The sequence below is a fragment of the Prionailurus viverrinus genome, chromosome B4 (genome assembly GCF_022837055.1).
Source record: "Prionailurus viverrinus isolate Anna chromosome B4, UM_Priviv_1.0, whole genome shotgun sequence".
Classification (NCBI taxonomy): Eukaryota; Metazoa; Chordata; class Mammalia; order Carnivora; family Felidae; genus Prionailurus; species Prionailurus viverrinus.
The window spans coordinates 93,305,053-93,332,997 of record NC_062567.1 but is presented as its reverse complement, the minus strand read 5'-3'; the positions used below and the strand labels follow the sequence as shown (position 1 = coordinate 93,332,997).

The 27,945-nt window shown below is 38.4% G+C and overlaps 2 protein-coding genes across 2 annotated transcripts in view; both read right to left on the bottom strand.

Moving 5' to 3' along the window:
• Nucleotides 1–4,152: 4,152 nt before the first annotated feature.
• On the bottom strand, nt 4,153–25,638 carry TMEM19 (transmembrane protein 19). Its single transcript, XM_047865030.1, has 6 exons — nt 24,952–25,638; nt 23,121–23,234; nt 8,594–8,731; nt 7,960–8,214; nt 6,923–7,132; nt 4,153–5,279 (listed from the first exon to the last, which is right to left on the bottom strand). The coding sequence occupies exons 1-6, from the start codon at nt 25,079–25,081 to the stop codon at nt 5,116–5,118; spliced, it is 1,011 nt and encodes a 336-aa protein (XP_047720986.1). The 5' UTR covers nt 25,082–25,638; the 3' UTR covers nt 4,153–5,115.
• Nucleotides 15,367–27,945, bottom strand: part of THAP2 (THAP domain containing 2) — a 27,432-nt gene continuing 14,853 nt past the window's right edge. Inside the window, exon 5 of the transcript XR_007153729.1 lies at nt 15,367–15,377. The gene's annotated coding sequence lies outside the window, so the exon portion shown is untranslated. The remainder of the gene's footprint in view (nt 15,378–27,945) is intronic.

The following is a 27,945-nucleotide window of genomic DNA, read 5'->3' as shown; positions in this document are numbered from 1 at the left end:
TTTCATTATGTTATACTAAACTCCCACTTTAGTCTTTCAATTGAGTACTAATAAGGTAGTTTATAAAGAAAAGGAAAGCCATTTAAAACAATGGTGGGGAGGGGTAGATGGAGAAGAGAGGTAATTTCTAGAGATTACTTTGAGTATCTTCTTGATTGGTAGAATAAATGCATTTGATTGTAGATGTTTTAGAAATAACACATTGATATTTTGGTATACATCTTTTTTACCCTTTTTTTCTCCTTAATAGATTTTTCTTGGATGAAAGCATCCAACGTGAAGCAGCGAAGTCATAGTATTAATTATAACAAGATCTCATTGATTAAAAATAATATGTTAAAATAAACCCAACACAATTATTGTGTAGAAAAGATCTCAAATTTCTAGTGCTAGTTATTTTGGGAAAGGTAGGAGAGGGCTAGGTCTGTTGAGAGGGTTGTGGAGGCAAAAGGATATTTTACTTTTATCTCTAATATACTAATATTTTAAAAAATAAATTCAGTGTATTTCATAATAATTAAATATTAACAACAAAAAAGAAAAACTATCTGGGACACATGGCTGGCTCAGTTAGTGGAGCATGTGACTCTTGGTCTTGGGGTCATGAGTTCAAGCCCTACATTGGAGGTAGAGATTACTTAAAAAACTATAAAATAAATTTAAAAAAGAAAGAAAAAAAAATCCAAACATTAAAAAAAGGGTTGCCACATGTATAAAATAAATTTTGAAGGTGGTGACGAATGAGAGTTAACATGTCTAGCCCTGGCAGAGAAAACAATTTTAGGAGCCTTACCCTGATTATCATTTCCTGACTCATTAGTTTCAAAACCATTAATAGTGCGTCGCATGACTGATAAATGCTGGAATCATCACAGTCCTCAGAAATTCAGGTAGCCAAACTGGTTTTTTTAATTTTTTATTTTCCTCCAGAACAATGTTCCTGATTATCAGCTTTCAGTGACTCAAAGGAAATACTGATTAAAGTCAAACAACTTAATTTAACAAACATATACCGAACATCTATATACTTTTTAAAATATTCAGGACCAGGTGCACTGGGGTGGCTCAGTCGGTTAAGCGTCAGACTTCAGCTCAGAGCCTGGAGCCTGCTTCAGATTCTGTGTCTCCCTCTCTCTCTGGCCCTCCCCTGCTCACACTGTCTCTCTCAAAAATAAACAAACATTAAAAAAATTTTTTTAATAAAATATTCAGGACCATTTGGAATTATAGCAACAGATACTCTATTAGGAGATTAAATAATTTAGCTGCATAACTGTATTTTCATCTTTAAAATATGTACAATTCACCTGAGATCTGGGGGCTAAGACAGTTTTTTTCTCACTATGATGGCATCAGGAACAGCAGATGAAACATCAAGGACATCAGATGACTGCACTCCAGTATATCTGCCGTGCATAACAGGTAGCAGCCGTTACTACTACAGGCATGAGGCAGAGTTTATGATATCTCACCTTGCATGATTTTTCTCTCCACTAGGTCTTTAACTGGGATGGGTCTGGCATTTCTGAAGCTAGCATCCTACAAATACAGCAGTTAGAAACAAGAAAGAAATTTGTACACCTTGGTTGAGACACTCATAACCCAAGTAATGAGAAAAGCTAAGAATGGAATGACCTGTTGTATCAATTCATTGTTCTCCTGGTAGCTCCATTTGATGAGTCTTCATATGCCACTCCTTGAAATCTTTAGGTTTCCTTCAAAAGCTTCAAAAGCCTTGAGCCACATAACCTTCCTCTCCTCTACTGTATAACAGTATGATAAAAATGGTATGTATACCTTTAGGCTGCCCTAGGTAGGCAGTACGTATTGTTTTGTTATACTCTTACACGGAGTTCTTTCTATGAAACTGTTTTTATTTTTTTCTATCAAAAAGGTTTTGTTTTTAATGTTTACTTCTGAGAGAGGGAGAGAGAGCGCAAGTTGGGGAGGGGCAAAGAGAGAGATGGAGACAGAGGATCTGAAGCCGGCTCTGCAATGACAGTAGAGAGTCCGATGCGGGGCTCGAACTCACGAATCACAAGATCATGACCTGAGCCGAAGCCGGACACTCAACCCGCTGAGCAACCCAGGTGCCCCAGAAAGTGTTTTTAAAATAAACTGGGGGCGCCTGGGTGGCGCAGTCGGTTAAGCGTCCGACTTCAGCCAGGTCACGATCTTGCGGTCCGTGAGTTCGAGCCCCGCGTCAGGCTCTGGGCTGATGGCTCGGAGCCTGGAGCCTGTTTCCGATTCTGTGTCTCCCTCTCTCTCTGCCCCTCCCCCGTTCATGCTCTGTCTCTCTCTGTCCCAAAAATAAATAAACGTTGAAAAAAAAAAAAAAAAAGAAAAAAAAAGAAAATAAACTGTTCACTCAGTAAAGAGGAATAACAGGTTGAACTAGTTAAATATCCAATTATGAAGGATGTTACAATAAAACACATCTAAGATTAAAGAACACAAAAAGAGCCACAATTCCTTATCTATAATTCTCATATCCAAAAAAAGCTCTGAAAACAGAAAGTTCCTTCCTAAATTTGGTGACAAAACTGACCTGATCTGAGGCTGTCTTTATAGTGTTCAGTTATCACACTTGGTGGTACTATTCATACATTCACCATAGAAACATTAGCGTATTTGAGAATAGGTACCACCTGAGACTCTTTTTTTTTTTTTTTTTTGGGAATTTAAGTTAAATATATGTACTTCATTAGTTTTCTAAAATCTGAAGATTTTGATTCCAAAACACAACTAGACCTAGGTTTTCAAATAAAGGCTTGTCAAGCAGTATTTCCCTACACCATTAATGATACGGTGATTCTACCATACCCAAAGTTGGTTGCAATAAATATTTATATTCCATTGTATGTCATGAGGATGAATCACCAGGAAAAGAGAAAAGGCATGTTGGAACAGATACAGGCTGTTCAAACAATAAACAGGCTGCATCAAAAACTGACACAGGAATGATTTGGTAAGTGATGTGGCCATAAGACACAGTATAATTACCAGAAGCTATTAATGCAAAAAGAGAGCATACAGCACTGCTACTAACAGCTGTCTGCATAAAAATGGAAAGTCCCATTCTTTTGAAGCTTCTTTTATATATGGTGCTTTAGGACATTCTTATTTAGTAGTTCTCAACCTGTCTAAACATTAGAATCTCCTAGAGAGTTTTCTAAAAATAACCTATGCATGAACCTCACCTTCAGATGCTCAGATTTACTTGTCTGGAGGGGTTTTGGCAAATATTTTTAAAAACACCCTATGCCTGGATGGCTCAGTTGGTACAGCATGGGACTCTTGATCCCGGGGTTGTAAATTCAAGCCCCACACTGCGTGTAGAGATTTAAGAAAAACAAAAAACACCCTATGTGATTCTAATGTACAGCAAGAGCTCTAAAATGTCCTAACGCCGAGGCTCTACCCCAGAACAGATGAATCAGAATCCTTGGAAGCAAAGCCCAGACACAAGGTTTTTGTTTTTTTTTTTTTTTTAAAGATCCTCAGGTGATTACACTCTATACCCAAAGGTGAAAACCGATGCTTGAGACACACTGTGTTGCTTGGTTTAAGGATTAAGGATGTCAGCGTTGTTTTTTCTCTCTTCTCTTCTCTTCTCTTCTCTTCTCTTCTCTTCTCTTCTCTTCTCTTCTTCTCCCCTCCCCTCCCCTTCTTTCTCTCTCTCTTTTTTTCTTTCTTCCTGAGTCAACACAGTTCTCAATTATCACTGTAGTAGAGCCACCAGTATTCTTTTTTTTTTTTTTTTACTGTTTATTTATTTTTGACAGAGAGAGAGCGAATGAGAGAAAGAGAGCATGAAAGGGAGAGGGCAAGAGGGAGACAGAGAATCTGAAGCAAGCTCTGCATTGTTAGGGCAGAGCCTGACTTGGGACTCGAAGTCACAGTGAGATCATGACCTGAGCCAAAGTCAGTCATGAGCCAAAGTTGGTCACTTAACCAAATGAGCCACCCAGGCGCCCCAGCAGTAAAGAATTCTAAGCTTTATCCACTCTAAAATAATAGTGGCTTAATTCATGGAATCTCTCTTCAATTTCAATGCAAAAGAAGGGGGAGGGATGTATGGAAATCACACGAGAAATATTTTTAAATACTTTCAGCAACGTGCTCACTTCAGCAGCACATATACTAAAACACTTTGAGCAAAATAATCCATACCATATTAAACTCCTTTGGTGCACAGTAAATCATAGTGAAGAACAAAACTGAAAAGTAGAATTCATTTGAGTCTATATTGTACAGAAGAGCATAACTTAAGTACAGAAGAGGAAATCGTAGCATCTTCCAGTGAATTCTACGTAGCAAATAAAAAAAACAGTTACAATAGTTTCCCAGTGACTCTAATTGTTCAGGATGCCAAAGTAAAACAAATTCCTATACAAATTTCAAAGAAAACTATAAAATGCATTAAAAAATATTAAATACAAGATAACTTCCCAAAGATCAATTGAAATAGAAGATGCACATATCTTAGATATAAATCTTTTTTGCTTTTACTTAAAAAAGTATGCTTTCTAATGGTCATATGAAAAAGACATTTACTTTTTTCCCATTACTAACACTGAGAAAGGGAGAACAAATGTGGAGTAGGCCTCATAGCTCATTAAGAACCAAACTCCACACTTTTCCCAATTGTGTATGGCAAGTAATGGAGTCCAGGATTACACTTATTCAGGATTCCACATACACACATCAGTTTAAACCACCCCAAACTACAATTTGGGTAACTGTTACATGTGGCATTACACTTTTAGTCCCTATACTGGTTTAACGAGAACAAAATCTATTATTTACTCCATAGGAATTTTCAGTTCAGTATATAGCAATATATATGGATATCATAGCTTCATTGCTCAAGAAGCTCTACTCAGCAGAAGAAAAATATGAATAAGTTCTGTGTATACTTATCTTTCACTACAAACATGTTAGCTGTTACAAGGGAGTTAACGAAAGGAAAAACGTGGAATTTCATCACAATGGAATATGGGAAGAGCTGATATTTCCTCTTTGCCATTGTAATTATTCTTTTTACGATGAAACTCAGAATTGCAAATTTAGCTGAATTTACCACAGTTTCAACCTTTGTAAATGAAATCAAGTTCACTCACTGGGCCAAAAATGGCAAGCAGCAGTTGGGAGCAAGAGGGCAATAAGGACAGAAGAAAACAGATTCACTGCATTGTTATCAAGAATCGGTTTCCCTGCTATGTACTTCACCTCATTCACTGGGCTGTTGACCACCATGCCAGTGCTTTCATCTAAACCTGGAGTAGAAAAGAAGCAAGTGAGGTGGAAAATCCAAATGACTTGATTTAAAACAAATAAGCTCTTCCCTTCCAAAGAATATAATCTTTGAAAGATTCTCAGCCACTTAAAATTGATTTCAGTGGAGGCGCGCCTGGGTGGCTCAGTAGGTTAAGCATCCTACTTTGGCTCATATCATGATCTCACAGTTTGTGAGTTCGAGCCCTGCGTTGGGCTCTGTGCTGACAGCTCAGAGCCTGGAGCCTGCTTCGAATGTTGTGTCTCCCTCTGTCTCTGCCCCTCCCCTGCTCATGCTCTGTGTCTCTCTCCCTCAGAAACAAGATAAACATTTAAAACAAATTTTTAAAAAATTGATTTCAGTGGATAATTAAATGGTGAGAGATATGGAACCCTCAATTACAATAGACTTTTTTGAAATGTGGTTTTCAGTACACCTTAATACTGTTCTCTCAACACTGCTGGAATTCCTTCACAGGTAGAAGGGAGAACATTAAAAGTAGAGATGTCATGAAACCAGAAGACTAGGCCTGCAAGACCAATAGGGGTCATGTCTTTGGCCTCTGCACTGGAAACCCAGGACCCAGCACGGTGCCAGCACAAAGGAGGCACACAAAGAATTAACGAGTTAATCTGTCCCACAGTCCACATTTATTTTTTCAACCCACTCAATATGATCAGAAACTTTCCCAGTTAGAGCCCAGTTTAGAATAAAACCTAGGTTCTTAAAAAAAACAAGAACGAACAAAAAAAAGTAGGGATGGAGGAGGGAGGGAGGGAGGGAGAGAGAGAGAGAGAGACAGAGAGACGGTAAGTCTGTGTGTGTGTGTGTGTGTGTGTGTGTGTGTGTGTGTGTGTGTGTGTAGTTACTGACCTTTACCCTGAACTAAAATCAGACTGCTTCCTCCTTAGTATCTAGATGAGACTAACAAATCTGAGAGAACAAACATTCTGATTAGTGGGGAGCAAAGCATAAGGGCAAGTAGATGATCTTGGCACATGAAAAGAAACAGAAGGACTGTACACAGAGAAACTTTCTCCAGACTCCCAGCTTCTTCACTGTATGAGTCAAAGGAGAACACATGGTTGGTCAGAGTGTGGAAGAAATACACACCTACCAGAATATGTCAGTATACTGACATGACAGGACAGCCTCAAAAGCAAAGCACAGAAAATTGTGGGGAAAACCAACTCTCCCATGTATCTTGAGTGGGGCTAAAAATTCAGTGGGGACAGAAAGCATTATGTCACAGTAGAAAAGTAGGTCATATGTGTACAGAGTAAGAGTAGTACAATAATTCTTTCTCAAACAGACTTGTAAAACCAATACAGGGTGGGCATTAAAATGATCTGATCCGAAATGTTCTGCTTTCCTGGGATTAGATAAAGTCCCATAAGCAAAAGTATCTGTTTCCTGCACTATCATATCCTCCCCACATAGCTTCTATTCATGGTTCTGTAGGACTAATTCTCTTTCAATTAATTTAACACACACAAAAAGTAAAACCAAAATTGTGGAAAAGATTCTGTCCTATCATTCCTGGCCTCTCAATTTCCTCTTTGAGATTGTTTTCATGTTTTCTCCCCCCATATTTTTTCCCATTTAATATACTAATAAGTTGCAATAATAAAGTGATGCTCTTACCAGTAAATTGCATTGTAGCTCCTAAGTATGAGTCTACAACTGATCCTAGTAATCCAGCCAGACCCCCAAATGCAATAATAGGCCACTGGGGAGCAGAAATGTCCAAATCATTAACAAAAACCAACTGTGTGAGGAAGTACGTGATGCCCACAAAGGTACCACCAAGGAGACTGGAGGCAAGGCCCACCACTGTGACCCCTCCATTGGTGCCTGAAGAAGAAACATAGATAAAAATAATCTGGTTAAAAATCAACAAACACATAAAATCAAGGAAAACAAAAAATTGTAGTACCTATCTTACTAAGACTAAAAGAAAGGATTCTCTTTCATACAATCCAAAGCTCATAGCCTACTTAAAAAGAAGTCTTTTCTGCACATTGACTCCTGACATTATAAGCAGTGCGGGGGAATGGTTCAATGGAGCCAGACTGCCTGATTTCAATCTTCCTTCTGCCACTTCCAAGTTATGTGACTGTAGTGAAGTTACTTAACTTCTCTTAATTTCCTTGTTTGTTAGATGAAAATAATTAAAGAACCAATACACATGAATATTGAGAGTATTAAGGATGACGATAATGAGGAAGAGATAAAAAGGAGGAGGTGAGGAAGAAAAGGAAGAGGAGGAGAAAGTAGAGGAGTAAAAGACGAGGAGAAGGAAGGGAAGAAGATGAAGGAGGAGGGCAGGTGATAACAGAGACAAAAATGTAGTAGTCGTAGTAGCAGTAGATGATGATGATAATGGTAAGAGAACTGAGATCTGTGGTAAAGCACTAACCACATAACAGGTCCTCAAGAAATACTCTACTATTCCTTTCCTTTTCTCCTCTCCTACTGATAGGTCTCTGCATTCCTGTATTATTTATCTAGGACTTGCTAACATTTCCTGCAAATATTATTATCACCAATTTAACAGCCTACAGTAATTTTCCAATTAAGGGAATAACCAAAATTCTTAAAAGCCTCCTAGGTAAGAAACACAATCAATCGGGTTTTTTTGTTCACTTTGTTTTTTTGAAGAAATTTAAATATAGACTCACCAACTGGAACTTTTTCCCAGGTTGTTATTAGCCTTGGCGGGCTTTTACTCAGAACGGTGCCAACTTCTGAAGCCCACGTGTCTCCAGCAGAGCAGGCCAGTGCAGCCAAGAGAGACAAACACATCCAGGAAGCAGTGTACTGCTTGGAAAAATCTATTGGGATTTCCCCAGGGCCATTTTCTATCATATACAGCAGGGCCAGCTCTGTAGGCACAGCTCCATTACAGAATACCTGAATCCAATTCCTCTGCCCGCCTACAAACAAACAAGTATATAAAAAGGACAAGAAATGTTTTCTCCTCAGAAGGGCAATCATGCAGTTACAGGAATTTATTTTAATGTTTAAGAAAAGAAAAATGACTACAATTTTAAAAATGACTAAAATTGGATAGTACCTTTTTCTATATTCTATATTATTTTAGAATAATTAATGATAGATTCTAATGCTTCTAAAATTCACTCTTACTATTATGGTGAAGTAATGATAAACTAAATTAGGCTACTACTTAAAGTTATTCTCATCTAAAATTTATCTGTTTCAACAATCTAAACACGTTCTTACTGTAAGCTTATAGTATGTTAGGATGAAATAAAGGTTACTATTTTGAGTGATATCAAACATAATTCATTTTACCTTCTTTGTATTCTGAATCTAGACGCTTCTTTATTTCTCCCTTCCATTTAGTGAGTTTTGAAGAAGAAAGGAAAAACATCAGCAAAGAGGTAAAAAAGCTGTAATTTGCAATGGTTAGGATAAATCCAACCACAAGTCCTGAAAGAAACATATACATACACAGAATTATATTTAGTCCATACATTAATGCTGTGAAAAAAAAGAATGGATTTTTTTCAGTTCTTTTTCACATTAAACTGAAATGTACATTTCTAATACATCTTCACTTTTACCAGTTCAGATATTACCAAGTAGTAAACTAAATGCTGGTTTCATTGAGAGATTTTTTTAAACCATATTTTGACCTCCTTTCAAACTATGAATATATGAATGTATTACTGTAGACATTTTATTTTATAATCAAATTATAGAACACAATAAATAGCAGTGATTCACTATTAAGCAATACATACTATATATGTTATATACAACATTTGGATAGACAGCTAGTTTGGAAAATTTCAAAGTTAACTGTGGATCTCTGCAGAGAGGTTAAACTGTGGCATCTTTCAGGCTTCTAATTTTTACATTTCCCCCTATAGTCTAGATCTTTTTTCTACTTAAAGGCTAGCTTTTTGGCTTTTCAAAAAAGTTCTACATGCTCTCTTCTTGAGTCTCATAAACTATGGGAGAAGATATAGATAGTGTTTCTTAGCTATGTTTTCTTATGTAAATCTATGAAAACAGTCCTGGATTTTATGTGAAATTAAAAATGGAGTATTTTCGGGACGCCTGGGTGGCGCAGTCGGTTAAGCGTCCGACTTCAGCCAGGTCACGATCTCGCGGTCCGGGAGTTCGAGCCCCGCGTCAGGCTCTGGGCTGATGGCTCAGAGCCTGGAGCCTGTTTCCGATTCTGTGTCTCCCTCTCTCTCTGCCCCTCCCCCGTTCATGCTCTGTCTCTCTCTGTCCCAAAAATAAATAAACGTTGAAAAAAAAAAATGAAAAAAAAATGGAGTATTTTCTATGAATGTGATTTTAGATTTTTCAACTTTTTCTTTGTTTCTTTTATTTGGGCAAACAAGAAAGGGAACATCTTGCATTTTTCCATGAATGACCAATTTCAAGGAAGGCTTATCAGGAGAGCAAAAAAGAGGGAAGCTTACATTAAATGAAACAAAAGAAAAAAAAACAGAAAGAAGGAAAGATGTACTCTTGATATTATAGCAATATGTAAAGAGGCCACTGAAATCAACTGCTAAATCAGTCAAACATGCTTGAGACTTAACTTGTTGTAGGTTACTAAACTGAGAAATTATAAAGCCTGTCTCTCAATAATTCTATAAAGAAAATGCACATCTGCTGGAATTAGCTTCTTAAATTACTCAGATAATCCTTAAAGGCCTTTGTTAGAAAATTTGAAAATAAATGTTCTTATGAGAGATGCCTGGGTGGCTTAGTCAGTTGAGTGACTAACTCTTGATTTTGGCTCAGGTCATGATCCCAGGGTTGTGGGATCAAGCCCTGCATCGGGCTCCATGCTGAGCGTGGAGCCTGCTTAAGATTCTTTCTCTCCCTCCCTCTGCCCCTCTTCCCCATGTGTGTGTGCTCTATATAATAAAATAAAAATAAAAAAGAAATTGTTCTTAGTAGTAAAACTTGGTGGCTGAGATAGCAAAGTACCCTAGTTTCTATTACCACAATGGTTAGTAAATTCTACAAAAATGAATGAGACAGAGGATTCTAGAAAGATGGGAGGAGTAGGAAGCATTAAGAATCTGTCTTCCCACCTAGACAACAATTGCACAGGCAGAATCTGTCTGACAAAACTTTTTTGGAACTCTGGAGTCTACTGAAGGCTTGTAACTTTCAAAGGAAGGCTTGGAAGGGAAACTGCAGTAATTTTGGTCAGTTTCCCATCACCACTCCCAGCCCCATGGCAGGAAGTACAGGAATTGCAGGAGCAGTCTGCACACAGGTTATGAAAGCCAGGGCGGACAATAAGGACTTGTCTTTCTTTTAAAATTTTTTAATGTTTATTTTTGAAAGAGAGAGAGAGAGAGAGAGAGAGAGAGAGAGAGAGAAAACATGAGCAGGGGAGAGACAGAGAGAGAGGGAGATAGAATCTGAAGCAGGCTCCAGGCTCAGAGCTGTCAGCACAGAGCCTGATGCAGAGCTCTAACACTCCAACCATGAAATCACGACCTGAGCTGAAGTCAGACACCCAAGGGCCCCTGGACTTGTCTTTCAAATATGAGGATTTGTACTCTGATCAATGATTGCTGCTTCTGATAATGCAGATATAGACACAGAGGATGGCAGCCATTGTTGCACTCCACCCCTTACTGTTGCAAGCCCAAGCCCTTTCTTGCTGAAGGAACTTCCAAAGGATTTAAAGGGTTGATTCCAGCCTCCCTTCATTTCTGGTTTTCCTCATTTGGAGAGCCATACATTAAAGACTAGGACATTCGAAAGAAACTGAATTTACGGGGAAAATTAGAAAGTCACAGTGCATACCCAGAGAAAGGTATAGGCTCAGAAAAGACTGGGAAGACCTTAAGTTTACACCTTAGGGTGATCTCTGGCATAGAGACAGCCTGCAACAATCAAAAACAAGACAAAACAAAAACAAAAAAGAGCAAACCTTGGGGACAGGGGAAATTCTGATTTCCAGAGTTACCATCTTATTAGATTTAAATGTCTAGTTTTCAGGAAAAATATCACAAGGCATACAAAGAAACAGGAAAGTATGGCCCATTCACAGGGGAAAAAAAAATCAATGGAGACTGTCACTGGAAGGGCCAGATGGTGGACCTACTAAGCAAAGACCTCAAAACAACAGTCTTAAGGATGCGCAAAGAATGAAAAGAAGACATGAAGAAAGTCAAGAAAACAATATGGGATATGGAAATGCTAATAAACAGGACAGAAATCTAGAGAAAAAACAAAAGGAAATATTGGAGCTGAAAACAATTCAGTAAAGATTCAAAGGCACATTTGAGCCGGCAGAATAAAGAAATCAATGAACTTGAAGGCAGGCAAAGGAAATTATCCAGTCTGAAGAACAGAAAAAAAAGACTGAAGAAAAGTGAACAAAGCCTAAGGGACAAGTGGAACGACACACACGTGGGAATCCCAGAAGAAGAAAAGAGGACAAGGGATAGAGAAATTCTTTGAAGAAATAACAGCTGAAACCTTCCCAAGTTTTGTTTTTTTATTAAACTTACCAAGTTTGATGAAAGACACACGTATAAACATGCAAGAAAGCAGCTTACCAAACTCCAAGTAGAATGAATTCAGAGAGCCACATTGAGACACATTATAATCAAACTGTTCAAAGACAAAGACAGTCTTGAAAGCAGAAAAAGGTAAGCAACTCATCACATACGAGTGATCCTCAGTAAGATTATCAACAGATTTCTTCTCAGAAATTTTGGAGGCCAGAAGGCTAGAAGGCACAGGGCTGATATACTCAAAGTGTGAAAAGGAAAGAAAAAAAAAAAATCTGTCAAACAAGAGGCTTAAATCAAGCCAAACTATTTTTCAAAAGCAAAGGAGAAATTAAAAGTTTGTAGGTTATTGATGTTATGCTGGCAAAAATTTAAATGAAAATGTTGTAACTCTAGGATGTTAAATGTAATTCTTGTGGTAACCATAAAGAAAAGTTATAAAATATACACAAAAGGAAATGAGAAAGGAATTCAAACATTCCACTACAAAAAATTAAACACAAAAGAAGACAGTAATTCAAAAAATGAGGAACAAAAAAACTGAAAGGCATATAGAAACAAATAGCAAAATGACAGAAATAAGTTTCTCCTTAATTACTTTAAATGTAAGGGGCTAGGGGCGCCTGGCTGGCTCAACTGGTAGAGCACTCTTGATCTCAGGGTTGTAAATTTGAGCCCCACACTGGGTGTAGAGATTACTTACAAAAAAAAAAAATCCTCCAAAAAAACCAAGTATGTGTAAGGGGATGAAACACTCTAATCAAAAGACGTAGACTGTCTATGTGAAATAAAAATACATAGTCCAATGCTGTCTACAAAGAATGCACTTTTAAAGACACAAAGGGGTTGAAAGTAAAAGGACTGAAAAAAATATCCCATGCAAACAGTAACCAAAAGAGAGCAGGGGGGTGCTATACTAATAACAGACAAAATAGATAAGCTCATTACTACACCTGTGTGACATAACCCCATCTTTTTCTTTCTTTCTTCTTCTTCTTCTTCTTTTTTTTTTTAGTATTTCTTTTCTTTCTGGCATAACAAGATGCTCTAGGTTCTTCCCAAACCTAGTTTTCCCCAGCCCTGGAACCAGTCATTTCTCTGAGGAGCTTTGGTTCATTTCAGTGGCCAATCTCACAGTGTGCTCATTGCTACTGGGGTATATTTACTTTTTTGTGGACAGGACAAATAAATACATGCATACACATGAACATACAAATATACACACATGCACATACATGTGCACATCTACACATACACACACATACATGTATTTTAGAAATCACAAGATCATACCAAGAGCTCCCATTACCATCCATCTCCACAGATTCTCTTGCTCCTCCTCCTTCCACATTTGTATGCCTCCTTCTTTGGTAAGAACCCTCCAGTTTAAAACAACAATGACAATTTCACTCATTTTCTCAATCCCCTATCACATCTAAAATTTGTAGAATTACTTCACTCTTACTACAACAAAAACAAACCACACCAAACATAGTTCAGGATTTGTTTGCAATTCTCTTCTTCCCTTAACCTAAGACTGAAGGAATATAGTTAAATACTATGTTAAGTTTCCTCTTTTTCCCTCCAGTGTGCTTATAGTATTAATTTAAAATACAATTGGGTTCATTTGTTTTAGTTTGCTTTCAGTTGTAGATTTCCCCTTTTCCATCCTTTCTAATTTTATTGCTTAAAATATGTAGAATACTAGCATGATTTCAAAAGTCAAACTTACACAAAAAAGTATATTTAGAGAAGCGTCACTTCCTCCCAGGTCCCTTTCCCTCTGACTATATTTTGCTCTCCCTCCATTCTTTGTAGATAACAAACTTCATTATTTTCTAGCTTATCATTCCTGCATTTCTTTTTCGAAAGATATATATACATATATATATATATATATATGTTTTATTTTCCCTTTTTTTTAAAAATTTTTAAAGTTTATTTATTTCGAGAGAGACAGAGAGTGAGCAGGGGAGGGGCAGGGAGAGAGGGAAAGAGAGATCCCAAGCAAGCTTTACACTGGCGGAGCCATGTGGTCATGAACCACAAGATCATGACCTGAGCAGAAACCAAGAGTTAGTAGCTTACTGACTGAGCCACCCAGGTACCTCCCTTCTTCTTTATATAAAAGTAGCATTCTCTATTCTCTAAGTCCTTCTCAACTTAAAAGCACATTTTAAAAAAAGTTTTATTTATTAATCTCTGCACCCAATGTGGGGCTCAAACTCATGACCCCAAGATCAAGAGTTGCACGATGCTCTGACGAAGCCAGCCAGGTACCCCTATAATCATATTTTTAATAATAATTTTTATTGGGTTTTTAAAAAATGTTTATTTTGGGGTAGGGGTGCAGAGAGAGAGGAAAAGAGAGAGTTCCGAGGAAGCTCCATGCTGTCAGTGCAGAGCCCAGTGGGGCTTGATCTCGCGAATTGTGAGATCATGACCTGAGCCAAATCAAGAGTGGATGCTTAATTAACTGAGCCACCCAGGCACCCCTTTTATAATAATTTTTATAGTTCTCCTTTCAGGGAGAGAGTGTCCTAATTCTGCCTTTGAACACTCGGTTCAGTGGCACCCAAAAAATTTACATTTAGTCTCTCACGAGCTTGGCTACTTTAATTAGTCTCTCACGAGCTTGGCTGCTTTAAGTCTAAGTTTCCAGTTTAGAGTCGGTGTGTGAAAAAAATCCACCTGCTGGCCCTGCAGGGTTGGGGACCAGTTTCCTAGAATGTGATCATCACACCAAGGCACTGTTATCTTGTGTGGCCCTGTCCAGACTGCTTGCTTGTATTTCTAAGTACAAATTCTTCCATCCCTGTCTAACTTTATTGTTAACAATTTCCATTCTCAGGGCACGTGGATGGCTCAGTCAGCATTAAGAGCATGTGACTCTTAGTTTCAGAGTCATGAGTTCAAGCCCCATGTTGAATGTGAGGCCTAGTTAAAATTTAAACAAACAAAAAACCCCCCAAAAAACAATTTCCATTCTCTGTAACTTTTAAGATAAATATATTCAGTGTTGTCATATAAAGATTTTTGTTAACACATTAAACAAAACTATTAATAGAAAAGATATTAAGCAGGTGTTAATATTTATTTAATAAATGAGTATGAAATAGTATCTTCTTTTTTTTTTTTTTTTAATTTTTTTTCAACGTTTATTTATTTTTGGGACAGAGAGAGACAGAGCATGAACGGGGGAGGGGCAGAGAGAGGGAGACACAGAATCAGAAACAGGCTCCAGGCTCTGAGCCATCAGCCCAGAGCCCGACGCGGGGCTCGAACTCCCGGACCGTGAGATCGTGACCTGGCTGAAGTCGGACGCTTAACCGACTGCGCCACCCAGGCGCCCCGAAATAGTATCTTCTTAAATAACAGAACAGGGGACCAGGTTTTTATTTTTGTAGAAACTCTGATTAGCTCAACATTCAGATACTGGAACTAGTGAGACATTTATTGATTGATCACTCCAGAGATACTCAAATATTGGCATTTTACTCAAGTTTATCATGCTTAGTACTTTAAGTAGGCTCCACGACCCTGAGATGAAGACCTAAGATGATATCAAGAGTCAGATGCTTAACGGACTGAGTCACCCAGGCACTCCAACTTTAGTGCATTCTAATTTAAAGTGTAAGAAGTAGGGGGCACCTGGGTGGCTCAGTCGGTTGAGTGTCTGACTCTTATTTTTGGCTCAGGTCATGAGCTCATGGTTTGGGGGTGTGAGCCCCAAGTTGGGCTGCCAGTGTGGAGCCTGCATGGGATTCTCTCTCTCCCTCTCTGCCCCTCTCCCACTTTCTTTCTCTCTTTCTCTCTCAAAATAAATAAACTTAAAAAAATAAATAAAGTGCAAGAAGTAGGGTAATGCTGTATAAAGTACTAACAAAGTACTTTAGCTCTGGAGTTGAACAGTCTGGAGTTCAAACTTTGGCTCCTCCATTTACCTCTGAATAACTAAATGTTTCCCAACTGTAAGCCTCAACTTTTCATTGGTGAAATAATAACAGCAATTCCTACCTCATTGGCTTGCTGTGAAAAGTTAAATAATTTTTATAATATACTTATTATATTACCCAGATGTAGAAGGCCTTTAATAAATGTTAACTAATATCACTGGCAATAAAAGCAGCTGCAGTGGAAAAACCTATTCAACCTTGAAGTTTTTTTCAATTGATTTTACAGTATTACAAAAGTAGTACATAACTATTGGAGGAGAAAGCCAAAAATATGGAAGTATACATAGTAAATGTGAAAATGTCTCTGTACACCCCCACACTCCCATCCCTTCTCTATAGTCACTATTAACAATTCGTTCCACTGTTTGTAAACAAACCCAGAGTAGAAGGGCCCTAAAACAACGTATACTGAAATGCTACCAGTCATCTACATCCTTTTTACTTCAACCACCTTAAAATACCACAGGAAGTGATCAATGTTCATATGGATGACAGGTTCAGAATGAGGAAATAAATCAAAGGCAATGTACTTTGAAAGAATGATTTCTTTCATGTAGTCTAAAAATATCTTGGAATTTTTTGCAACTGCTAGGTATGTCTGAACTCTTAAATTAGTAACTGCAGTTTCCAGTTCTAGATTCCATCTCCTGGAACCACCTCTGGAATCTCTAATTGTCAGTAATAAAAACTGATATGAAAAACAAAAGGGTGCTCTCAAAGCACTTCAAGATTCAAGAATTATGGCTGCCTTCTGAGTTTTAAACAGGTAAATTCTGCACTTAACAGAGCCATAGGGGGAAGTAAAACAACACTGTCTACAAATGTCACTGGTGGTAGGAGTAGAGTTACACCCCAAATTTCAATCATGGTGACCTGGGTATAATAACCCTGAGAGGCAGAAAAGGGAAAGGCAGGACTAGAATTTTATAATTTAATCAACTCAAATATAACCAATTCTATCATAGGTAATCTACTACAGAAAGACTGTGGGAATCAACAGAAGGCTCATTAGCCCAAAATAAAGAACATGAAGGCCAAAGAACCAGAAATTGGCAGACTTGTTGAATTCCGTACAAGGGATGGGACCCTTTGACTGGTGGATTTGCAATACTGGAGATAGGGAAACTGAAGGACTCCATAAAAATCTGCTGTTCCTCTTCCTGCTTCTGTTCTTGCTAGGACCTGCACCCCCACTTTATACATGCCTCATAAAGCAAACAGTGTATATCCTCGTTGTAAGGGACAAGGAGTTAATGATTTCTTTAGGATAGATAACTTCTAAGGAAGGACCAGGTAAGAATGACCCGAGGAAGCCAGCATATGTGTATTCCACACACTGGTGCTAGACATCTTGATCAAGGCCCCCTGGCTCCAAGAAATAACAACTGGACCCTCTTCTTTGTTCTAACTGGTTCCTGGATGCCTAAAAAAACACATACACCAGACCACAATTCTCATTAAAACCCCACACGCCAAACAAAGATGGGACTCTCTCTCCTTTCCTTTCTGTGTCTCCTACTCTGTCTGTATTTGGACTCTCTCTATATCTTCCATAAACTTCACTTTCATTTCATGCTGACTCACATCTGATTTCTACCCTGCGCACAGTCAGGGATTCTCTTGGTTGGTCCTGTGTGACTCCCCTCTTGGTCTTTAGACTTGGCTTGCTGGCATCATATAGACTGTTTCTCAGACTTAGTACTCACCAAAGAAAAGTTCTGGTTATAATTTTACTTCTCAAGTGGCCTGACTACAAGAATTGGGCATGCCTCAGCAGTGATGTTTTTATTCAGTCTGCAATCAACTAGTTCCATATATCTTTTTAAAGACATGCTTTATTATTATTTTTAAAGTAAGCTCCACACCCAATGTGGGACTTGAACTCATGACTCTGAGATCAAGAGTCACATGTTCTACTGACTGAGCCAGCCAGGCACCCTGACTAGTTCCATATTAATCAGATTAATAAAAGTGGTATACTGATTGCTAATACCAGTCCCTTGTGACAATGAACAACATAAACTGGTTTTCTTAGGTCTTATCAACTCTGGGTATCTGACAGAATGAGGCTTCTATTTCAGAAAGATCGATCACCAGATCCGAACCATGGTGACCCAAAAGAGGTAAGGCCACCCTCTGTAAGACCACATGGAATACAACCACTAGCCTTTCCAGACAATACTCCATTTGTGTGCATTTCCATTACATTTACAATATGTATTTCTGGGGATTAAATGCCTCAAACCTGGGGTGCCTGGGTGGCTCAGTCGGTTAAGCGTCTGACTTCGGCTCAGGTCATGATCTCACAGTTTGTGAGTTTGAGCCCCACATCAGGTTCTGTGCTGACAGCTCAGAGCCTGGAGCCTGCTTTGGATTCTGTGTCTCCCTCAATCTCTGCCCCTCCCCTGTTCACTCTCTCTCTGTCTCTCAAAAATAAATAAAACATTAAAAAAATTTAATAGTAAATGCCTCAAGCCCATCTTATTTATCTCTGTTCCCTAAAACTGTAAGTTCTCTAACAGTGGTTTTTTTTTTAGGTTTTCATTTAAATTACAGTTAGTTGGGGTACCTGGGGTCTTAGTTAAGCATCCAACTCTTGATTTCGGCTCAAATCATGATCTTGCAGTTCATAGGATTGAGCCCCATGTCAGGCTCCATGCTGACAGCAAGGAGCCTGCTTGGGATTCTCTCTCTTCCTCTCTCTCTCAAAAGAAATAAAGAACCTTAAAAAAAATAAATTCTAGTTATTTAACATATAGTATAATATTGGTTTCAGGAGTGACAGTGGGATTTTTATCCATTTTGTTTACTACTAAATCCTAAGTGTCCAGGACAGTGCCTGGCATACAGGGAACCCTAACTATATATTTGTTGAATGAATGAATGAATGAATGAATGAATGAGAAAAAATGGTAAACCATTATGCCTAATAGTCTTGGTAGGTGAAATCAAATTTAAAATTGTCAAGTCAAAAAACTGATGACGGACTATCCATTCTGAGCTCAAAGGAATACAATGACTAGTAATACTTCCTTAGAGTAAATCATTTACACAGTGCTTCCCAGTGCTTTATAATCACTTTTCCATATATTCCCTCATGTGATCCTCCTTATTCTAGAAATAATCTCTCTCAAAGAGATCAGAGGCCTCCACTTCAGTGTTCACCTTAAGCACTGCCTCAACCCCTCCTCTCTTCCATCATCACTGAGGTATGTGTTCCAGTGTCATGGTGGGCTCTTAACACCCATATCCTGAGGAAGTTCTGAAACTCTTCTCGATCCCAAGCACACTAAAGGCATGATATGGACAACTTTAGTAAAATTCCTATGACTGTGAACAGTAGTGGAAGGAAGACAATAACAGTAACTAACATCTATAAAATACTTAATGTGTGTGCCAGGTACTGTGCTAACCTTTGTACATGGATGGCTTCTCACAGATCAATGCTGTAGATAATATAATTTCTTCTCACTTTACAGATAGGCAAATGACAACACTGGTGGTTTAAGTAATTTATAGTCATACTCCAGGATGGTATTCCCAAGTCCTATATAATTTGAACTAGCATTACAATTTTTTTTTTTGTTCTTAAGGGGAAAAAAAAAAGCTCCAAACAAAAGATACCAATATTCATGGAATGAAATGATCAGAAAAAAGAACAGAGGTTTTAAAATCAATGTACAGGGGTGACTGGGTGGCTTGGTCGGTTGAGCGTCCTCTTGATTTCAGCTCAGGTCATGATCTCACAGTTCCTGAGTTCAAGCTGCACATTGGGCTCTGTGCTGACACACACAGCTTGCTTGGGGTTCTCCCAATCCTCTCCCTCTCCTTTCTCCCCTCCAATAAATAAAAAAAAAACATTAAAAAGAATCAATCATATATTTCCTAAATACCTGTTATGTGTGTAACACTATTCAAAGAAGCATGGGACACAGAAGCATAAGATCCACTCCTGTCTTCTGGGAGTTTACAATACAATCGAAAGCACACAATAAATCACTAACAGTAAATGTTTATATAATGCTCTACAGCTTTTTAAAAATTTTTTTTAACTTTTTAATTTATTTTTGAGAGAGAGAGAGAGACAGAGCATGAATGGGGGAAGAGCAGAGAAAGGAGGAGATGCAGAATCCAAAGCAGGCTCCAGGCTCTGAGCTGTCAGCCCAGAGCCCAATGCAGGGCTTGAACCCACGAACTGTGAGATCATAACCTGAGCCGAAGTCAGACGTTTAACTGACTGAGCCACCCAGGCACCCCTAACACTCTACAGCTTAAACAGACATATTGTCCCATACATTATCTTGTCTGAACCTCATCAATAAGCCCTAAGGAACTATTTCATAAGAGATGAAGAAACTGAGACTCCATATTGTTAGGCAATGTGGTAAAATGTGGGGAAATAGGTTCTACTTACATAAACGGGTTAGAAAAAGCTTAGGGTGGAAAGCAGCTGCCACAGGGCAAAAATGCCCAAGGTTAGCTAGCAAGATATTGTAATGGGATCACAAATACTTCCATCTGACGCCAATATACTATTGTACTTTGATCACAAACTCCACTTGCCCCCACACCCTTTGCTTCTTACGCACACAACTTAATGATTACTGATTGTTTTCTCCACGTTCACATGCGTAAGATCTTGTTTTCTTCATGTTCACCCACATGGGTAATATCTTGTAAACTCAATAAATGCAGAGACGAAACCCCTATTTGGGGCTCTTGTCTCTTCCTGGACACAAGCCTCTCCTGTATTCAATTCTGCATCCGTTCTCTTGCTGGACAAGAGAGAACTCCAGACTCATAGTATGTGACAGCAAACTTCACTGAGATAGCAAGTGGAAGTCTCAGAATTCAAATACGTATCTTCTAATTCTAAATCAAGCTAGGCAGGAGAGGAATAGAGGCCCAAGGACTAGAAGGCAGGAAAGCAAATGGTAGCAGGAAAGAAACAAAAGTAGAGATCAGAAAAGAAAAAGCAGGGCAATATACAACATGGAAACCAGGGAAGACAGAATTTCAGGAAGGACTTGCCCTTTCTATATGTCAAGAATGATAATAATCAAGGCAAGACTACTTGAGAAAGGACATTTTTAACAAAGCATAACTCTGTGTTATATTCAAATGGAGACCAAATTATTCACTTTAAGTGAGTTAATACTTCCAAAGTGCTAACAGCAGTGCCTGGTACACAGTATACGCAACATAAGCATTTGCTAAACAGATAAATCATAACCATTCCTAATACTGATTATATGGCAAGACAAAATATATGTCAATATGGTCTGTTAACTGTAATTCTCAACTACCCTCATGGGAGGGAAAAAAGTCCTTGAACAATGTTTCTCAATCATAAAGGAAGAGACTTAGCATGATTCTGAAGAACTGCCTGAAAATAAGCAGCCAATAAATGCTGGCTATGTCTATGCACTGAGCTAGGAACTTTATTGTGATTACCTGATTTAATTCTTACTGCAACCCGTAAGAATGAAATCAGAGGTAGATCAAGGATTTATAGGGCCTGGTGCTTATAAATTAAAAAAAAAAATATATATATATATATATCCATATATACACACACATACACACACAAACATAGCTCTTACCTTTGTAAAATTTACAAAACCATAGGACCATGAGCATACACTGCTAGGGTTCTTCCCAAGGCCTTAGAAGGTACCACTGCAAGTGAAGATGCCATGAAGTTTAAGCTGTATTAACTTCATGGTAGTTCTTTAGGTTGGATATTAAAAATCCCATTTCACTGAAGAGAAAACTAAGGCATAGGGAGGTTAAGTGACTCTCCCAAAGCCGTAACTAATATTCATTTATTTTTATTTTATTTTTTTAACTTAAAAAAATGTTTATTTTTGAAAGAGAGCAAACATGTGAGCAGGGAAGGGGCAGATAGAGAGGGAGACAGAGTATCCCAAGCAGGCTCCATGCTGTCAGTGCAGAGCTGGACAGGGGACCTGAACTCACGAACCATGAAATCATGACCTGAGCCGAAGTCAGATGCTTAACTGACTGAGCCACCCAGGCACCTGCTGTAACTATCATTCAAATCCATCCTGCCTGATTCTAGCACTTGTTCTTTTACCCATCATGTTATATTGCTTCCATGAAGGCCTGCTCAAGTTTATAAAACTTTGAGAAACATCTGCTCTATGTGAATACAGTGGCAGCAGAGTGTGTTTACAGTGCTAAGTTAGGCTAATGAGCAATATTTTGCAGGTTACATAGGTGGCTTCAAGACCTGCCAGTTCTGAATAATTGTCATTCTGTAGTGATCTTATCCTCCATGTAGTAATTGAGGGGGATTCTCATGTCTTAGGATTTAAAACACTGCCAGGATATGAAAGTCTCAATGTCATATCAGATCATGTCACCCCACTGATCTGAGGCAGGTGAGGCTCCACCTAGTTTGAAATAAAATCTTTACTGTGTCCCACAAGCCCCCTTAATTACCTGGCCCTTGCCTATTTCTTCAATTTTCTCTCTCACCATTTTCCTTTTTCACTATTTCCCAGTCAAATGAACTTTATGCTCACACCAAATAAGCCAGGGTGTACGTCGGGGTCTTTTCCCATGTGATTCTGTCAGCCTGGAACCTACTTCTCTCAGACTTTCTCATTGCTGGCTTCTTCAAGTCTCTGTTCACAACTACCTCCTTAGAGAAACGGGTTATGCCTGACCCTATCTACAAAAGAATGCCTGCATCCCCCAACATACACTCTTTACTATCTCAGTTTTTCTCACAAACTTTATTATATAAAAAGTTTAATGTATTTTGTTTGTTATCTCTTCTAAAGAATAAAAGTTCCACAAGAACTTGAAACCTTGTTCTTGTTCACAGTCGCATCCTCAGTTTCTAGAAGAGTGGCATATAGTAAGTGCTCAATAAATATGTGCTAAAAGAACAGATAAATGGCCTATCCCTAACTCAGTTCTGAAAAACATATCTAGGATACTTAATTTGTACTGCTCTGCTTGAGGCTACTAATAGCGATTTCCAAGAACAATTCTTTCCACCAGTTCCTCTACTTTACACCTAGGAGTTCTCCAGCATTTCTGCCAGCAGATAATTTAATACAACTAAAGGAGCAGAATAATTAAGAAACTAAAAAAAAAAAATCTATCCTATTAATCTACTTGACATCAATTACAAAGATAAATTTGTACATTACACTGAGTATGTTAGTATCTGCAATTTTGACAGAATAGGAATGCTGAGCAATAAATCACTTTATCATTGTCTAAAATACATAACATTGTGACTGTCTCATATATTTGGAATTTAGAAAACACGGTTTTAAATTATATTAGCAAGCACTTATTATATAGTTAACATTCAAAAGAAAAACATACCTCCTAAAGCCCCACTGTGGTCTAGACTTTTCTTCTTAAAGCCATTAGAGACAATCAAAACAGGAACGACAACGGAAAACAGCCAACGCCAAGGAGAAATAGGCTGTAAATTACCTAAAAATTATAAAGATAGAGCACAAATTGTGTGAAGCTTGCACATGTTAGTCCTGGCTGTAAACTCTGATTAACTGCATTCTGGATTAAAATACTGGCATAAGTAGGGAAACAGAGATGAAGTCACCAAAGTAAAATATGTTGAGACTTTTATATTTCCAGAGAGACAATCCTACTGGGGAATGACCAAATAAGTCCTGTCTAAGTTTTGATATTTCATACATATGTGGAGATTTGAAATGATTCTCTACAGTTCACCATTGTTTTGGAAAGGAGGCATGTATTAAATCTCAAGAACTGCATAAAGCAAACTATTAACAGGATCCAATTATTTCACTTTCTGCCTTGTAGAGAGGTTTTTTTCTTTGTGTGTGTGTGTGTGTGTGTGTGTGTGTGTGTGTGTGTGTGTGTGTGTTTTAAAGTAACATTCTCACAAGCTACACACCTCAATTCAACAATTAGCAACTGAGTTTTCCAAAGGTTGCATCCAGCTCACAGGTATTTTGTTTGGCTAACATAATGTTTTCAAACAATTGGAAGTTAATATTTAAGATTAGGATATTTCAGTATAAAAATCCAGAACCTTGGCTTCTGTTGTAAAATGTGGAAGTTCAGGCTCACGTGGCAGAATTGACTGTAGTGGAGAGAGGCCTCCTCCCTTATACAGGCCATTGTTTTCCCCTTTAAAGTCCCCCACCATTCCTGACAGACTCGTACACACAAGACTGAGTGATTACAGTAAGGAAAAATGTGAACTATTGCCTGAGCCCATGTTTCTATCAAAAATGGGAAAATGGAAGACAAAGAGGGCCAAATGTTCAACCAAAAAATTCTATTTCTGAAAATGAAAACTATTCCCATGTGTTTAAGATGCAATGATCATGTTCCTGGCCCCAGAGGGACACTTGGGTTTACAGATCCTGGTTTATTCCACTGAGTTCAAGCAATAGTTAATACTAGCGCAAACCAGAATCTTCTCCCATACCTCTCCTCCCTAAACCCTCATCCCCTACTGTGAGTCATTATGAACCAACTCTGAAAGCTTCTGAACCCTGAAGAACACCCATTCAATTATTCACATGTCTGCAGAAGGGTAAGTTCTGAGATGGCAATCGCTTTATCACTCTACTTTTCACTTTTCCTTTCAGCTGAACAGTATTCCATTTTTATATGGGTACCAAGGAATTTGTGTAAAGGCATATGTATGCTCTTAGGAGGTGTCAAAACTATCAAGATTTGAGTCCAGAGTACGCAATGTGGTTTCAGACTTTAAAAGGAATCTGTTCTTCCGAAGTGACTAAAACAGCAGACAAATCCTCCAAATGTAAACATTATACCATCTTTCATTTTTACTGTGATTTTTTACAGGATACGAGAAACTGATAGTTACAAATATTCTTATTAAAAAATCACTGCAATTGTTTTACAAAACCATGTTTCATTTCACTTATTTCTCAAGATAGATGTAATAACTACATACAACATAAAAACATTTTGAAATAGGTTTAACTAGTATTATCCACAAGATGTGTTTATTAAAGGTTCTAAAATGTTCAAGGCAGTGATTACATTTTAATGTTTGTAAATTCCGACCGTGGGAGTTAAGTAAACACAACAGTTCACAACCACTCAGAGGACAGGAGTTTTGGATTTCATTAATGAGACTATTTTCAATTCCACCGATTATAGAAAAACAACTTGGAACATTCATACTTACCATAATAGGTGCTTGCAGTCATAGACATAATCCAGAAAGCTAAAGAAATGCAAATGATCAGGCTCAAAATAACTATATTAGTGATCATCTTTATATATTTTTTGCATATATTGTCGTTAAGATCTGTCATGGAAAGTAAGGATATGAACGAGCCCCCGAGGGAGAAAATATACAGTGTTTCTAATTAAAAAAATCAGTCATTTAAGTTGCCAGCAAAAAACTCATGTAGAGACAAACATAAATGCGAACGTCTCCCACCGACCGAAAAAAAACAAAAAAACCCTGAAACTATTTCCGGAAACTTCCGCAGGTGGAGAGCTGAAACTCCCGTGGGCGAGGTTAACACTTCACTGGAAAAGCAAAGCCCACCCCCGCAGAGTGCCGGTTCCTAGTCGGTGGTCACTTCACACCACAACTCAGCAGGGTGGAAAGCGACGGGAAAGCGGAACCAGCCAATCGCTGGTCTTAGGACCGCGGGCTCCGCCTCCACCTCCCGCCCACGCGTCGACGCGGGCCGCAAAAAGACAAGGTGCGCAGCGAGATCCCGGCTGGGTCCCGGCGGTGAGCCCAGCGCAGTGGAGCGCGGTCACGTCCCGACCGCTGCGCGCGCCGCTTCAGAATCCTGGTCCAGCCCGCCTGGGCCGAGGTTCCCGGACCTCAGCCCCGCGGCGAGTCGCGTCTCCCTTTCCTGCGCGCATGCGCTGCGGCCGCCCGAGACGTCGCTTAGTCCACGTGAGCGGTTTAAGGGCGTCTCCCAGAGGTCGAGCGGGGCGGACCCACTCAGAGGCCACCTGCGACCGGGGCCTGGTGGGTTTGTAATGCTTGTCAGAATACTGATGTCTGGAACCTTAGGTACTTAGGTTTGAGAGCATAGGCAAACACCGAATGCTGAAACCACTACCCGGGTAGTAATAGAAAAAAGGAATGCAAATAAATTTAGACCCCATAAGTCCGTTTCAAGCATAATCGAATACATTTTCATCTATAAAGAGTTTATGGCACATAATATTATGGATTTTTAGGGGAAGGGGCATATGTTGTGTTGTAAAAATTTTCTGACTGAGAAAATTATTTAAGACGACACCATTTAGTATGTGGTGAACACTTGTAATTGCTAGAGATGTAAAGATAAAGTTGGACATATTACCTGCTATTGAGCTCAAATAATTATTGTAATGACAGCATTTACATTGAGGAGATCTGTTCCTACACCGCTCATACTTTACGTGTGTGCATTAAGTCATTTAACTTAGAAAGCAGAACGTCTTATTAACATTAAAAGTCTGAATCTTGTGGCTTATTTCGTGGTTTATTTGACATTAACATTTGTATGCCTTGGTTAAAACTAATTAGTAATTACACTATATTTGAACTTTTTCAGTTAATTGCTGACAATGTAAGAAGAGGACGTAACTGAGTTTCAGATATACTACACGGATGTGTTTTAACCCAGAAAACGTTTTCTTTGAATAGTTTTTTTAACTACTGAGTACTTTTTAAAAACACACAAGTCTAAATTTAAATAACATGTCAAAACAACATCCTTTCCTTTGGTAAGACATCGAATTAACTGATTAAGAACCAAATCTGTGAAGTAAGACTTAATAGTAGCGGCCTTCTTATTAGACTACTTGCATATATGGTCTTCATGCAGAAAATATGTGCCCACTTTATTTTTGTCTCACACTGTTCGGTACAGGTAAATAATTGGATACCTCAGCAAGCTGACTAGCCAATATCAATCACACCACACAATTGGATACAGTTATTAACAGTAAAACCTATTATTTTTGTGGTTTGCATAGTGACCTTGCTTTTGTCCCATAGAGAAGATTATGAACTGATCTTGCTTTTTCTTCCCCCTCCTTTCATCAGTCACAAGGTTACAAGGGTAACCTTGTTCGATGTTGGTGTTTTACGAGATTTTTACGTTCATCAGAAAACCATTGATGACGCCTAGCTGTGTCAGGCATCTCCTAAAAACACTGAAGTCTAGATGTGTCAGGCTAGTTCCCGGATGCCAGGGATGATTTTCTCGTGACTGACTAAAATTGAATATTAAATAATAAATAATAGTGAGCCTAAAAATGAATATTTCTCTTTCATTTTTTCTCAGTGTCCAATTACTGCTGTCATTCTCCATCATGTTATTTTATTTATTTATTTAAAGTTATTTTAGCTTAAGGTTGAAACACTTTGGGGGAGTTACTGTAAAGATACACTAATTCTTTAAAAAAAATTTTTTTTAATGTTTATTTATTTTTGAGAGAGTGTGAGTGGGGGAGGGGCTGTGAGAGGGAGACACCAAATCCAAAGCAGGCTCCAGGCTGCTAGCTGTCAGCACAGAGCCCGTTGTATGGCTTGAACTTGCAAACTGCGAGATCATGACCTGAGCCAAAGTTGGGTACTTAACTAACTGAGCCACCCAGGCACCCGAAGATACACTAATTATTTGAAAAAATACCATTATTTTACAGTCTGATAATTTTTATACAGTTTGATAATTTTCAAAATTCCCACAGTATTTTTCTATTTATATTAAAAGTCATTTTCGGGGCGCCTGGGTGGCCCATTCCATTCAGCATCTGACTCTTGATTTCGGCTCAGGTCCATGATCTCACAGGTTGTAAGTTTGAGCCCTGCATCAGCACATTGCCTGCTTGGGGTTCTCTGTCTCTCCCTTTCTCTCTGCCTCTCCCCTGCTCTCCCTCGCTGTCTGTCAATAAATAAATAAACATTAAAAAAAAAATAAAAGTAATTTTCTAGCAACACAGAATTTTTGGTCAAGATTTCCTAAACTATATTCCTTAAGATATTAGTAGGTATGCTACTCTCTGCTCTGCTCCCCTTCCCCAAACCATACTTTTGATCGAATAAGGTTGAGAAATTTTGTGTCCTCAGAGGACTTTGAGAATGCATTATTTTAAAGGCTCTGAGAAGTTAGAAAACTTGAACACCTTTGTTTAAATCTTTCCAACAGTTAATTCTGTTTTA